We start from the raw sequence: 12,313 nt of genomic DNA, 5'->3' as shown, positions 1-12,313 counted from the left end.
GGAAACGATAACACTGTAGGAAAAGAATCTGAGAGAGCATTGTACCCATTCGCATATTCAAGTGGGAATACATGGACTCCATGCTTAAGAGAGAAAACCAAAAAGCCGTGCAATTTCTGAAGAGCTCTAAAGCAACTAAACAAAAAAACCTTTTTTTCCCAAAACTTAATTCAGACATTTTAAGACTTACTACTCATCAAGGACCACACACACTTACCTATTCCTGCACTTCCAAGTAATAGAAAGGGACTGAGCCATAAAATTATAGAGAAGTACACAAGGAAAAAGTATAAGGGTTTTGCATAATACTGTGATGCATAATGAACTAAAATCTTTTGGAATGCAAAAATGATTTATTCTGAATTACGTCAAATTTACTTGTGCAATGTTTTGAAAGTACAGTGTGCGTGCGTAACAACTTCTAATAATAGGTTTATTATCTCCATAATAAAATAAAACCTGAATATCTTAATAAGGCCTAATTTTCAGTGTATATTTATAGGAGTTAACCCTACGAACGGTGTAGCCACCAACTGCTCACTGAGAAAGGGATATGGAATGTGGTTCCTGTTTTCAGAAACCAGTGTGGCTCAGGGTCCTAATACTCAGAATGCAGCTAAGAATAACAGAAATATTATATAGTACCTGTCCTTTTTGCAGTCTATCAGGGATTCCTTAAATGACCATTTAATTATCACACTTCATTTAATGCTATCCAAAACTGGAACATGATGTTACTAGCATATATGATTTTACACTAAAAATATAATCTGTTTATAACTATAAGAAATCTTTCTTGAGCTTTTTAAAGCTCAAGGTATCCTAGCTTCTCTGCAACATACATGTAAATAACTTTAACTTATCAAAAAGCCTCAAAGACAAAATATAAATAGGATAGATCCATGAGATATCTATACCTATACATTAGGATAAATATAGTAAAAATCACTAAGTATAGGATTGGGATGGATAAAGGTATTAGTTTATATGGAAAGTGACAGTTTTTACAAATGCCTTTGTGTTAAAGGCTCACTTAATCATAATAAAAATTATCAAGTAGAATATGATGTTTTAAATATTTTGAATCACAACCAGACATGGTTAACATTAGAGCACAGCTGTGTAAAACAGAAATAGAGGCTCAATGTGTTTACTCTTTGCTTTTCTTTATAAGCTGAAACTTTTGGGCTAATCAAGCAAGGATCATTATTACATTAGAATTCCTTTTAAATGAAAAAGAAAATGTTCCATATTTGAATTTTGCTTGACAGTAGCCCTAAAGAAAATAGTATCAGTAGAAGTAGTGGTGCTGATGGTAGTGGTGATAATAGTAACAAAAATAGCAAGTGGGTACTTCAGAATATTTACTATGGGCCAGACACTGTTCTAAGAGCTTTACATGAAGTCACCTGCTTAATTTTGACAAGAGCCCTATGAAGTAAGTACTATTATTATACCATTTTCACAGATGACAATATTGAGGAATAAAATTTGAGTGTGCCCACTTAAACCAGGCAGCATGGTCCCACAGTCTACATAATTCAAATGCATCTCAGAATAGTTAAAATCACACATTCAACCTCATCTGTGGCATTTTAGAATGGTAACTCAGTTTTGATTGTTAGTTTATAATCAAGATAAGCTTATTGTGATAGATCATTGTTATGCTTTAAGAGCTTCCCAGAACATTTTATCTAAATCAAAATTATGAATTTATCCATTCCACTCAAAGCTTTCTCAGCACAGGTGATCCACCTTTTCCTCAGATGGTAGGCTTCAAACAAAACTGGCAAAATCTCTGAATCATTTTTGTCTAGTACCTACCTATATGGTAACTACTTACAATTTTTTAACCTTATGAAAATTATAAGTATCTATGTAGTGTTTCCCTTTATTGTAGCTGTTAAAATATTGAAAGCCTAGAATCAATCAATCAATATATACTGTCAGAAGGAAGGCATGTTGAGCGAGGTACTTGGGGGTATAATAAAGTATGGCACTGCACATGTGCTCCAGGAGCCTACAGATTCGATGGGGATATCTGAGAGAAACCACGTGATAATCCACATAAAGGGTTCAGATAATGCATTTTACAAGTAGAGCCACAGTGTTCCAAACAACAAGTGGCCTTAGAGTTCTATACATAACCAAGCTCACAAAGATTCTAACTTCCTTAGAGAAAGAATCTTTTCCTCTATGTCCCCTGGTTCAATCTACAGTTTACAGTGTGTGCTTAACAAATGTCGTTGACTGACAGAAAATCATGCTTTCTCTTTTTCTCTAGGCCCCTATCAATCTGGTCTCTACACTGTAGTCAGTGACATTTGTGAAATGTAAATTTGATAATGATACCCTCCTCCTTACCTTCCACACTAAACTCCCTCCATTGCTTTTTCTTCATTTTTACAATAAAGATTAAAATCCTTGACATAGGCTAGAAGGCCCTACATGACCTGGCCCTACTCCTCTCTCTAAGAGCTCCATACTCAAGGGCCTTCCCTCCGTTGTTTGAATGTGCCATGCCATCTCCTGCCCCAGGCTTCTGACCTAATAGTTCTCCTCTGCCTTTACCTAGCTAATTCCTTCTCAACTCTCAGATTTTAGTTTAAATATCACCCCTAAGGAAAAATTTTTTTTTATTAGGTCTGTTCACACTACTTTAAAGTTCTCAAAGTACCATGTACCTGTCCTTCAAAATACATACCATCAGTTAAAGTTTTCATTTATTTATTTTTTAATTACTGTGCCTCTGCAAAGAAACGTGAGGCTTCTACCTTCCTATTAAGGTAGGAACTATTTCTGAGAGCTTACTCACAATTGTATTGCTTGGGCCTATGATTCAGGCACATACAAAGCACTTAGTCAATATTTGTTGAACAAAGAAAGGAATGAATGAATAAATGAGTGAGTGAATATGGCTGTCCGTCTGGCCACATCAGTAAAGTCATAGAAAGCAGAGGCTTTATTAAATGATATCTATCACACTGTCATGTTTAGTGATATTAAGCAATCAGCCATCATAAGCCATATGTGTTTCTGGCTACTTAAATAAAGGAATAAAATTGATACTCAGAGTCTAGTATGAAATTTTCATATAAGGGACCCTAAAATGCATAAAACCTGGACCTGGAAATCGTAAAACATATAACTTAAATTCTCACTGATCAGCGTTTTATTCTCATTTTTAACTGGGCAGCCATAGAATTCACTAATTCTTTTAAGCTGCTAAGAAATTATTAGTCTCCTTAAGTAGAAACTTATTAAATAACAATGGTCCCAGGGCACTTAGATGGGTATGATTCACTGAAAAAGCTATGTACCCTATAAGCATCCATCATTCGGGAATGGTGACATTCTTGTATAGTGACGTCTGAGGCTGACTCTCAGGGACAAAACACGTAAGTTAGTTCTGTTCCATCAGCCATATATATATATATATATTTTCTTTTGAATAATCCCTGAATCTGAAAAAATATCAAACCTAATAAACTGGAAATCTTATTCAGCAGACATGATAAGTACAGGGCTTGAGAATAAGGGTGTTGGCGCTCTTACCCAGGCTCTGTTACTAACCTGATCATGACACATAACTGTCCTTGTGTCCTCTTTACATCACCACATAAATAAATAAATAAAACTTGCTAGGCCTGCCTGAACAAATAGAGCAAGGATGAACATGAGCTCATTAAATGAAAATATTCTAGAAATCCATAGATGTATAAGTTGTTTAAAGACATTCTAGAAAAAAAAGAATATTCTTATTTTATTTTTAATAATTCTTACTGTATTTTGAATACAAAGGCAACTAAAATAATATTAGACTTTTTCATTAAGTTAAAAAAATAAATTATAGTTGGGACCAGATATAATTTGAATATTGTTTAATGTTTGCTGTTAATTTTTTTTCCAAATTTTCTCTAATGAGTATGGATTTATTTGTTTTTAAATTATTATTATTTCTTTAATGTGGCAATCAGTGCAAATACTGGCTACAGGCAGGGCTTTGTTTATACTTCATCTGAATAGAAATCATCTATCCGTAGCCATCAATACATGATTGGTGTTGGGAGAGGCAGCCATTCTCAATTAATTATTTAATAGTCACTTGACACACATGAAACAGGGAAAATAAGCAAAATGGAGCCAATCCTTCTGGGGAGATCAACTCTGCCTTTATCACTCCATCTCCCATTTCTGTGATAATCAAAGGAACCCAGCCTTTTGTTTTCCTTTCATGACTAGTGGTGATCTTTGCACTCCGTTTTCATTTCAAATTTCCAAAATGAATCAATGCTCCAGAACTATCCTGATGGATTTTCTTTTCTGGGTTGAATTACCTTATGCATCAGGTAGTATACTGTTCAATTATATATCTAATTCCAAATTCTTCATCTCATGGAAAGAGCTATCCACTTGCGAAATGCATTTCAGAGCTATCTAATTCTGCTTCTCTTCAAAATATTACTTCTGCCATGCTTTCTCCACTCTTAACTGTTCCTGATTATGCACATCCCTGGATTCCTACGTTAAAAATGCACAAAAAATAAAAATTTTCATTTAAAACACCCTCCCACACAGAACAAGCTGTCATTGTGTCATATTTGTTTCCTAATTTAAGGAAGGAAGTTACATCTCATGTGTTCTTCGTTAAATTGCCGGCTCTGTATTTTAAAGTGGCACTGGGATATTTAGAGCAATTTGTCCTATAAAATAATGTCCATTGTTTTAATAATGTCCATTTTTAATTCATTTATATTTATCAGTGCAGAGGTATGCAACTTCAAATTATACTATAGCAAACCATCAAATACAGCTATCTTATTCATGGTTTACAATTAAGTTAGATTTGGTAGAGAAAAAGTATGTACTGTTTTATTCTTGGAAAACATAACTATAAAGCCTGATGCTAAATCCATGGAAATTTACTGATCAACCTGAAGTGCAGTATAGGCCATGGAATACACAGTCTTCTATAATTACTTAAGACAAGATACATGAAAACAAAAACCTTCGTGAAGGCAGAAAGCAATGAAATAATGTTTTACTTTTTTTCCATTAGCCCATGAAGGCTACAGAACTCTCCTAATGACCAGATTTTTTTTCTTCCTAACTCCCTTTGCTGTTTAAACAATTACAAATTTTATCAAGTCTTCATTTCTCTTAAAGTCAAGTAAGAGAGGACTGCCAAGTCCAATAAGATTTACAAGGGCTAGTTCCCCTTAGCAGTGTCAGCAAAAAAAAAAAAAAAAACAACAGAAGACATACAATAAAATACAACCATACATAGAGCTTTTGTCACTACAGCTTTCAAAATCAGATTTAACAATCCATCTTTTAAAAAAATCAGCCATAAATGCCATTTATCCGTGTGTTGATTGCTTTGATTTGACCCATAAGCTATCTACTTTAAACCTTGACATCTCAGCCACAGATCCATCCATATTTCTTCTTTTTCATATCACTTGGATTTTGTTCATAGGCTTTCCTGTGTCTATACAACAATATTTCTCCTTGGTCACTGTCGTGTAGCAACATTGGAGAAACACAGTAACGACTGAATTTTATGTATAAAGGGGAGAAAATAAAACTTATAGAGATATGAGTTTTTTAAATTCCACACTGTTTCAATCCCTAAGAACAACAGGAATTACAGCTTGGCCTCCACTACTCAGGTAAATATCATTAGCTGAATATCCTTGGAAAATCTCTGGCAATCCTTCATCTGCAACCCCTGTTTATTAGCGTGAAGAAGCTTCCCAGTCCAGCAACATCTAAATTTCTGTACTATTTATCCTCCCAAGTCATCTGCTAATTGAAAAATATGCTATTTAATCTCTAACGTTTCTAAACATGAGCTGACCCCTCTCCCATTTCACGAAACCACAGAAATAATATAATTTTATTAAACTGACAAATGTTGGACTTGGACATAACCAAAGAAACTAACATTAATTCCAAGAACCCTCTTCCTTCTATTCAAGGAAATCCTCACAAGCCCTCTCCCGCCCCACCACCTTTTCCCACAACCAGGAGCAGGTCGTATCACTTTTCTTGTAAAAAGCACAGCTGTGCTTATGAATCCTGTCTCCCTTGTCCTTTACCAATGAGTAACTACGTGGGGATGTTCAACCATGGTGAATCTCTCCTGACTTCATTTTTCACCAAACGTGTGCCCCATATTCTAGATGCTTATCTGCATCATACGGGGAAAATAGGTGTATTACAGACTTAGTGGTGGTAGAGGAAAAGCACAGCGTACGTTCGGGTGTGCCCCAGCCTGATGAAGATAGGGAGCGGCTGGGCAAAGAACCAGAGGAATGAAGAGAAGAGGTCATTCTCCCCGCCCCTTGAAAGGAAGTAGGGTTGGTAGAACGGGCTCCCGGGAGGAACTGAACCTGGAAATGGGGGCTGCTCAACCATGACGAGGATACCAAGGGAGGGGCTGTGAGAGGTGATAAGGCAGAAACACCCCAAACAGGTCTTCACCGGGACCCTATCTGAAACACGCTCCAGAGAAGGAAGCCCCCATGCACGGGCCCGGGCCTACCTCGCCCTGCCTCCCCGCGCCCTGCCCAGGCCGAGGCCCCTGGGGCTCAGACGTCGTCGGGCCTTACCTTGGCTGCAGTCTTTGCCGCGGAAGCCGGTTCGCGAGCAGTCACACACCGCCTGGTCGTCCACTACGGAGCACACGCCTCCGTTGAGACACACCCCGCCCTCGCCCTCCTCGCCAGCCTCGCACGGGCTCCCGCCGCCGCTGTTAGGCGGCTCGTCGTCCAGCTTCACCTCGCCGCTGTCCACCGGCAGGGCCTGCGAGGAGTTGACCCGCACGTCGCGAATCCACCCTTTGAAAGGCTCTCGCTCCCGCACGGAGGCCAGCGTGAGCTTGAGCGCCGCGGCGCGCAGTTCCGGTGGCAGCCCCCCGACGAAGAGGCCGCTGAACACCGTCATGTCCCTGCGCTTGGACTTGACCTCCACCCACTTGGCCTCCACCTGGTCGATGAAGAGCGTGGTGTTGCGGAACTGACGTCGGATACGCACGCTGTGCCACGCGCCGTCGTTGACCGGGGTGTCGGCCAGGAGCGTGGCGGGCTCGGCGCAGAAGATGGAGAAGCTGAGCTGCAGGCGGCCGCCGCGCGTCAGGATGAGCTCCAGGAAGTCGCAGAAGCCCTCATCGTCGAAGTAGAGCACTAGGCCCCGGGCGCTGCGCGTCTTGAGCTGGAAGCTCATCTCGCTCTCGCAGCAGGCGTTCCACTTGGGGAAGCGCGTCCACTGGCCCTCAGCGCCCGGGAACTCCAGCCCGCTGCCCAGCTCTGCCCAGCAGCCCAGGAGCAGCAGCGAAAGGCACACGAGAAAGCAGCCCCCGCGCTGGAGAAGCGCCGTCCCCATGCTCGGGGCTGGGGTGCGGCGGGGGGGTGCCGGGGCCGACAGGGTCAAAATGGTCCTGGACACCGTGATGCAGAAATAGGGATCCGGAAATAAGTCGGGTAAGGGGAGGGGCAGGAGTGGGAGGGATGCACCCTCCTTTATCTAGCTCTTTTTTTCTTCTTCTTCTTCCAGCAACCCCTCCCTCTCTCCCTATAGTCCCCTCCCAACTGGAAAACGTAGACCCCAGTAGTACAGGGCAGCCACAGAACTTCCAGACCAAAGGGAGGATACACTTTGGAAGCAACGCTCTGGAAAAGGTGTCAACAGAACGTCAAGGGCAATCACGCATCCATTTATCGGTGGTGTCAACAGATGCTTCACTCTTCAAATACCGTCATCTGCCAGGTACCATCAGTGGTACCAGGCAAAAGGGAAGCAGTTCGAGTCACACTTTCCAGGCAATTACAAGAAGCCAGCAATGAACCAGGGTCCTTGAATGCTTGGTAATGCCTCAAGTGTTTCTCCTCCAGATGTAGTGTCCCAAACCAGAAGGGAGAAAGGGGTCCCTTGCCTCTTTAAGGCACCACTTATCAACCCCAGAGGAGCTTCAAAGGCCTGCTTCTTCTGTCATATCATGGACTTCCAGTACCACTGTAGCCAAAGCAGAATTCCTTGCACACGGCGGCCTCACAGGCTGGGTTTTACTTCTCTTTGTCCCTCCCCAACAGTAGGGTTCAAACACAGATGCTGTGAAATAGCCAGAAGCTGTTAGATGTGGAAATCACAACAGCTCCTCTTCTTTCCTCTCCGCCTCTGCAAGGCCAAGCTAAGATGCCAGCATATCAATTGGTTGTGTGTCGGTGATGCATTTTGATTTTATTTTGTCTTTTTATAAGGACCCAGAAATCTGCAGAGAATGAAAATAAAAATTAAGTTCTAAAGTCTGTTAGAGTATCATATAATCATTATTCAGCCCAGAAACCAGGTATATAACTAGTGCTGTTAGGAAGTCAGAGTTAACCTTATTGGAAGGAGCTTATTTGTCCTGATCTACAAGTAAGAACTAATGTCTCCTAATAATTAATATCACACTCTTACAATCAGCCATTACACCCTTGTAGTTTATTATAACTGTTAATAGGTAACCCTCCCAGGTTTGTATAGAGATTCGGTTAATGTTGTCTTTTGCAATTTCTGAGAAAGTTTAATTTTTAAAATATAGGAGAAGGAGAGGGAAAAAAAGGCTCTGTTAGGGATTTCTGCTTGTATTGTGCACTGGTTACATGGACAATAAAAATACAACCTATTTAAATCTCAGTTAATAGCTGATTTTACAACAGGCAGAGCACATCAAAATGTTGACTGGAAGCTGCCAGCATGGATTTGTATAGCATTCCTACCATTTTATTTTTCTCAGAGAGAGAAGGAATATTGATAGTTTCTTGGGCATCTCTCTTAAATTTCAACCAAGTATTTTCTTCCTTTTTATTAAAGGAATAATCCGTTATAGGAGAAAACTTCCCACTGGAGTCAGATGTCTATTTTTAGCAGCATTTGTGTCTCAGCTGCCATAATATTAACTCCTCTAAAGATGGGTGAAGTATTTAATATTTTGCCTAACAGTGTAGTGATCTTAACTCCTCTTCAAGTCCTTTCTGGCTGTCAGCTCTTAGAATTTGTGTGGTTAAAACAGCAGCTGGCATGTGTGTCACCTTAGCTGCTGTGGTTCCAGGATGCTCGAATTTAAAATCATATCTTTGAATTACTCACGGTACTATTAAATCACCTCTCTTTATTCAACTCTAACCTGACAGGTTCTTGTAATGGTATAGAAATCATAAATAGTGAATTGTTTTTAAGGCATTTTTTTTTTTTTTTACCAAAAAATTACTCTCACATTTTGACAAAAAACAATCACAAATGTGTCATCTGGTCATGTCAAGAAAACACATGTATTTCCCTCACCACTTCCCACTATCTCCTCCCACCACATACACACACACACACACACACACACACACGCACGCACACACAAACCAATTTATTGCCTAGACACAGAAGCTCACTATCCAATTAACACTTTTTTTTTCCTACAAGCTGAAACTAGCAGTAATTTATGGCACTGCATTGTGCTGCCGCTCCTCCATGGAGGGAGCTGAGAGCATTTCTCTTCAGTACAGAGCAATCCCTACAGGTGTCAGCTGAGAGCCACCAAGCTAGGGGATCCCACTTCAAGTTCCTCCCCAGATGAAATTGATGACTGGTTCTCTCTCTTTCAACACACACACAACACACTACACACACACACACACACACACACACACTGCTCACTAGCAAAGGGAAATAAAGATCTCGGTTGCTTATTTATTATGGCTGATACATTCCACACCATCAGCAATCAGCAGCCATATCTTGTCTACTCCCATGCTAAGCCCCAAAAAAGTGCTCTTAAAAATCATTCTAAGATAGCATACTATTCAATATGCTTTGATTTTTTAACTGGACTCAGAAATCTGAAATTTTCAGTCATTGTGAAATAAATCTGGAATTTCAAGATCAAGAGTAGTGCTTTGAAACCATCCACAAGCTCATGTGTTAGAAAACCATTTTTTTTTGTAAGTCAGTTGGAGCCAATTATTTTATTAACTTATAGTACATAGATCACAAAACCTTTCATTACACCTCTCTCCTGCCCTCCTCCACTGATGCATACCTAGACAATTTTTTATGGAATGTAAGAGAAGGGGAAAAACATATATATTCTTACCACAGCGGAGGTCAACTGACTCTCCCAGTTCTTAGAGGAAGCTCATTGTGTGTGAGAGAGTATCTGTATTTATATGGAGAAAAGGATTCTCTCTAGGTGCCCAGAAAACCTAGTGAGTTCACAAATTAGAGGATAAAATAAGAGGATCTGAAAAACAACCTCACTGCAGCCAAAGGAAGAAGCACTCTAATTCAGAAGCAGACTAACAGCCTCATTAATCTTTTCTTTCATTTCTAGAATCAAATTCATTCCCAAGCCACTGGAAGGATCGATATAGTATGGTCATCGGCTGCAGTTGCATTTATTTTAATATGTTTACGGTAACACACACCACACACACGCACACCTTTCCATGCACCTTTCAATAAACCATAGTAAAGAACCTGAAATCTTTGAATTTTTAGAAGTGCCTATCTTTTCCCCCTGGCTTTTGCAAAGTCCCTCAATACCAATGCACACCCAAAATTCTCCCTGGCTTTCCCGCCCAGTCTCTAAGCTCCATCTCTAATACCAGTGCAGTGTCTTAGAGCCTGGAGTCAACTGCACAAATTAAGGCTAGGCACAGCATGGAGCTGATGGGGAAAGGAAAGAAAGATGTAGCTATAGATGTATCTTATTGCTTTGGTTTCTAACTTGCCCATTTTCTTTTTTTTGCTAATAAATCACTGCATTCAGTCTTTAAGTTACTACCCCAGTTCCACTGTCTCATCTATTTAAAAAGCTTCATGCAAAACAACCAAGATCTATACTCCTCCACCCTCCCACCACCCATCCTTCCCTGTGCATTTGTGGCGGATGCTGGCTCGGTTACAATGGGGAAAGATATCCTTCTCGAGCTAGCCTCGCCCCATCCCCTCCCCCCAACACAAATTGAGCTTCTTTACCTGCCCGGTTATTCCCCCTTAGCTCGAGCCAGAGCTTGAGGCATGCATCGGTCAAAGCGAATTTCCTGAGGTCTGTGCAGAAGGCGACTGCTGCTGCCTTTTCAGAGGCGTCAGGCTTAAGCGTCTATCTCCAGGAGTGCGGGAGGGAAGAACAGGCAAAGGAGGGGAGTAGAAGGGGGAGGAGAGGGAAAGAGCTGGGAAGGAGGAGGCGGTCGTGGAGCCCGAGAAGGCTGGGTTACGTGACGCCGGGTGCTGTCCTTCCGAAAGAGAAGGGCGGAGCTGAGCTCTCCGCAGTACCATGGAGAGCGGCGGGCCGTCCTCAGACTGGGATACTGGTGGGCGCAGCCCTGGGGCGCAGCCCCTCCCGGTCGGGATGCTGCGCAGCGAGGTGTGTTTCTGCCTTTGCTTCGTCCCCTTGCTGTGGGAGCCCGCTCCTGGGGGCGGGGACCTAACGCAAGTGCTTCTAACTTGTCACCACCCACCCTCCCCCACGGGGTGGTGGTTGGGGGAGAGAGAGAGAGAGAGAGGAACCAGAGAGCCACGTAGCCTACTGAGCATGCCCAGGCCCCTGCTAGACCCACGGAAAGCTGTGTGGAGATTCCACTTCTCCGGGGTTTAGTCGTGATTGGGAGAGGGTATCTGAGAGTGTTCTAGGGCCAAAAGGAAGGGGCCAAGGAGTCGGTGATTAAGATGAGCTCTGGCTTTACTTGCGCACTTAGATCTCCTGCTTGGAACCCTTGAAAAGCTACAGCTCTTCGCGGAATGCAGGGACAGGCAAGATTCACACAGTCGCTGGCATTCCCCCAGATCCACCGTCCCTGCCCCACCCCTTACTGTGGCCCTGGGCTGAGTGATCACTTCAGATTTTCACGATCTGCCTAAGCTGTGCCGAAAAGATGTGAAAGGGACCCATCTGTGCTCTTCCCTGGCCATGGGCATCCTGAGCTGAACCAACTTCTGTAGCTGTTTAACTCTTCCCTCTGTCTCCTTCTTTTTGGTAAAGCCTGGAGGAAGTGAAACTTGATGCAAGGCTCTAACCATATCACTGGGCATGCCTAGTAGGCATTGCTGAGTTTGATGACAAAGGCATTAAATCTAAGGGAGCTTGCAGAATAGGTGGTAGAGAGGTCTGAAGTGTGTGGCTAAATTATAGTTTGAGTCCTATGGACATTTAAATTCCTAACCCTATTACATTCCTAGCCTGGGTTAGTTTTAGAGCAGAAAAAGCAGACATATTGATCTCAACATCACAAAACTAACAGCTTCAGCCTCAAATGCTATAAGGTAAGACTATCTT

General features: G+C 41.7%; 1 protein-coding gene across 23 annotated transcripts in view; it reads right to left on the bottom strand.

Moving 5' to 3' along the window:
• NRXN1 (neurexin 1) overlaps positions 1 to 11,430 on the bottom strand; it is a 1,122,745-nt gene extending 1,111,315 nt beyond the window's left edge. For 11 of the 23 annotated variants that reach the window (XM_060309983.1, XM_060309994.1, XM_060309982.1 and 8 more), the window contains exons 1-2: positions 11,017 to 11,407; positions 6,615 to 8,272 (exon numbers count right to left, since the gene is read on the bottom strand). In XM_060309983.1, the coding sequence (XP_060165966.1) occupies positions 6,615 to 7,386 (772 nt within the window). In that variant the 5' untranslated portion in view covers positions 7,387 to 8,272; positions 11,017 to 11,407. Of the gene's footprint in view, positions 1 to 6,614; positions 8,273 to 11,016 lie in introns of all 23 variants that reach the window. The other 12 variants (XM_060309978.1, XM_060309980.1, XM_060309991.1 and 9 more) reach the window with 3 other exon arrangements.
• Positions 11,431 to 12,313: the final 883 nt, after the last annotated feature.

The sequence above is a fragment of the Globicephala melas genome, chromosome 12, assembly GCF_963455315.2.
Source record: "Globicephala melas chromosome 12, mGloMel1.2, whole genome shotgun sequence".
Classification (NCBI taxonomy): Eukaryota; Metazoa; Chordata; class Mammalia; order Artiodactyla; family Delphinidae; genus Globicephala; species Globicephala melas.
This window is presented reverse-complemented; position numbering and strand designations above follow the sequence as displayed.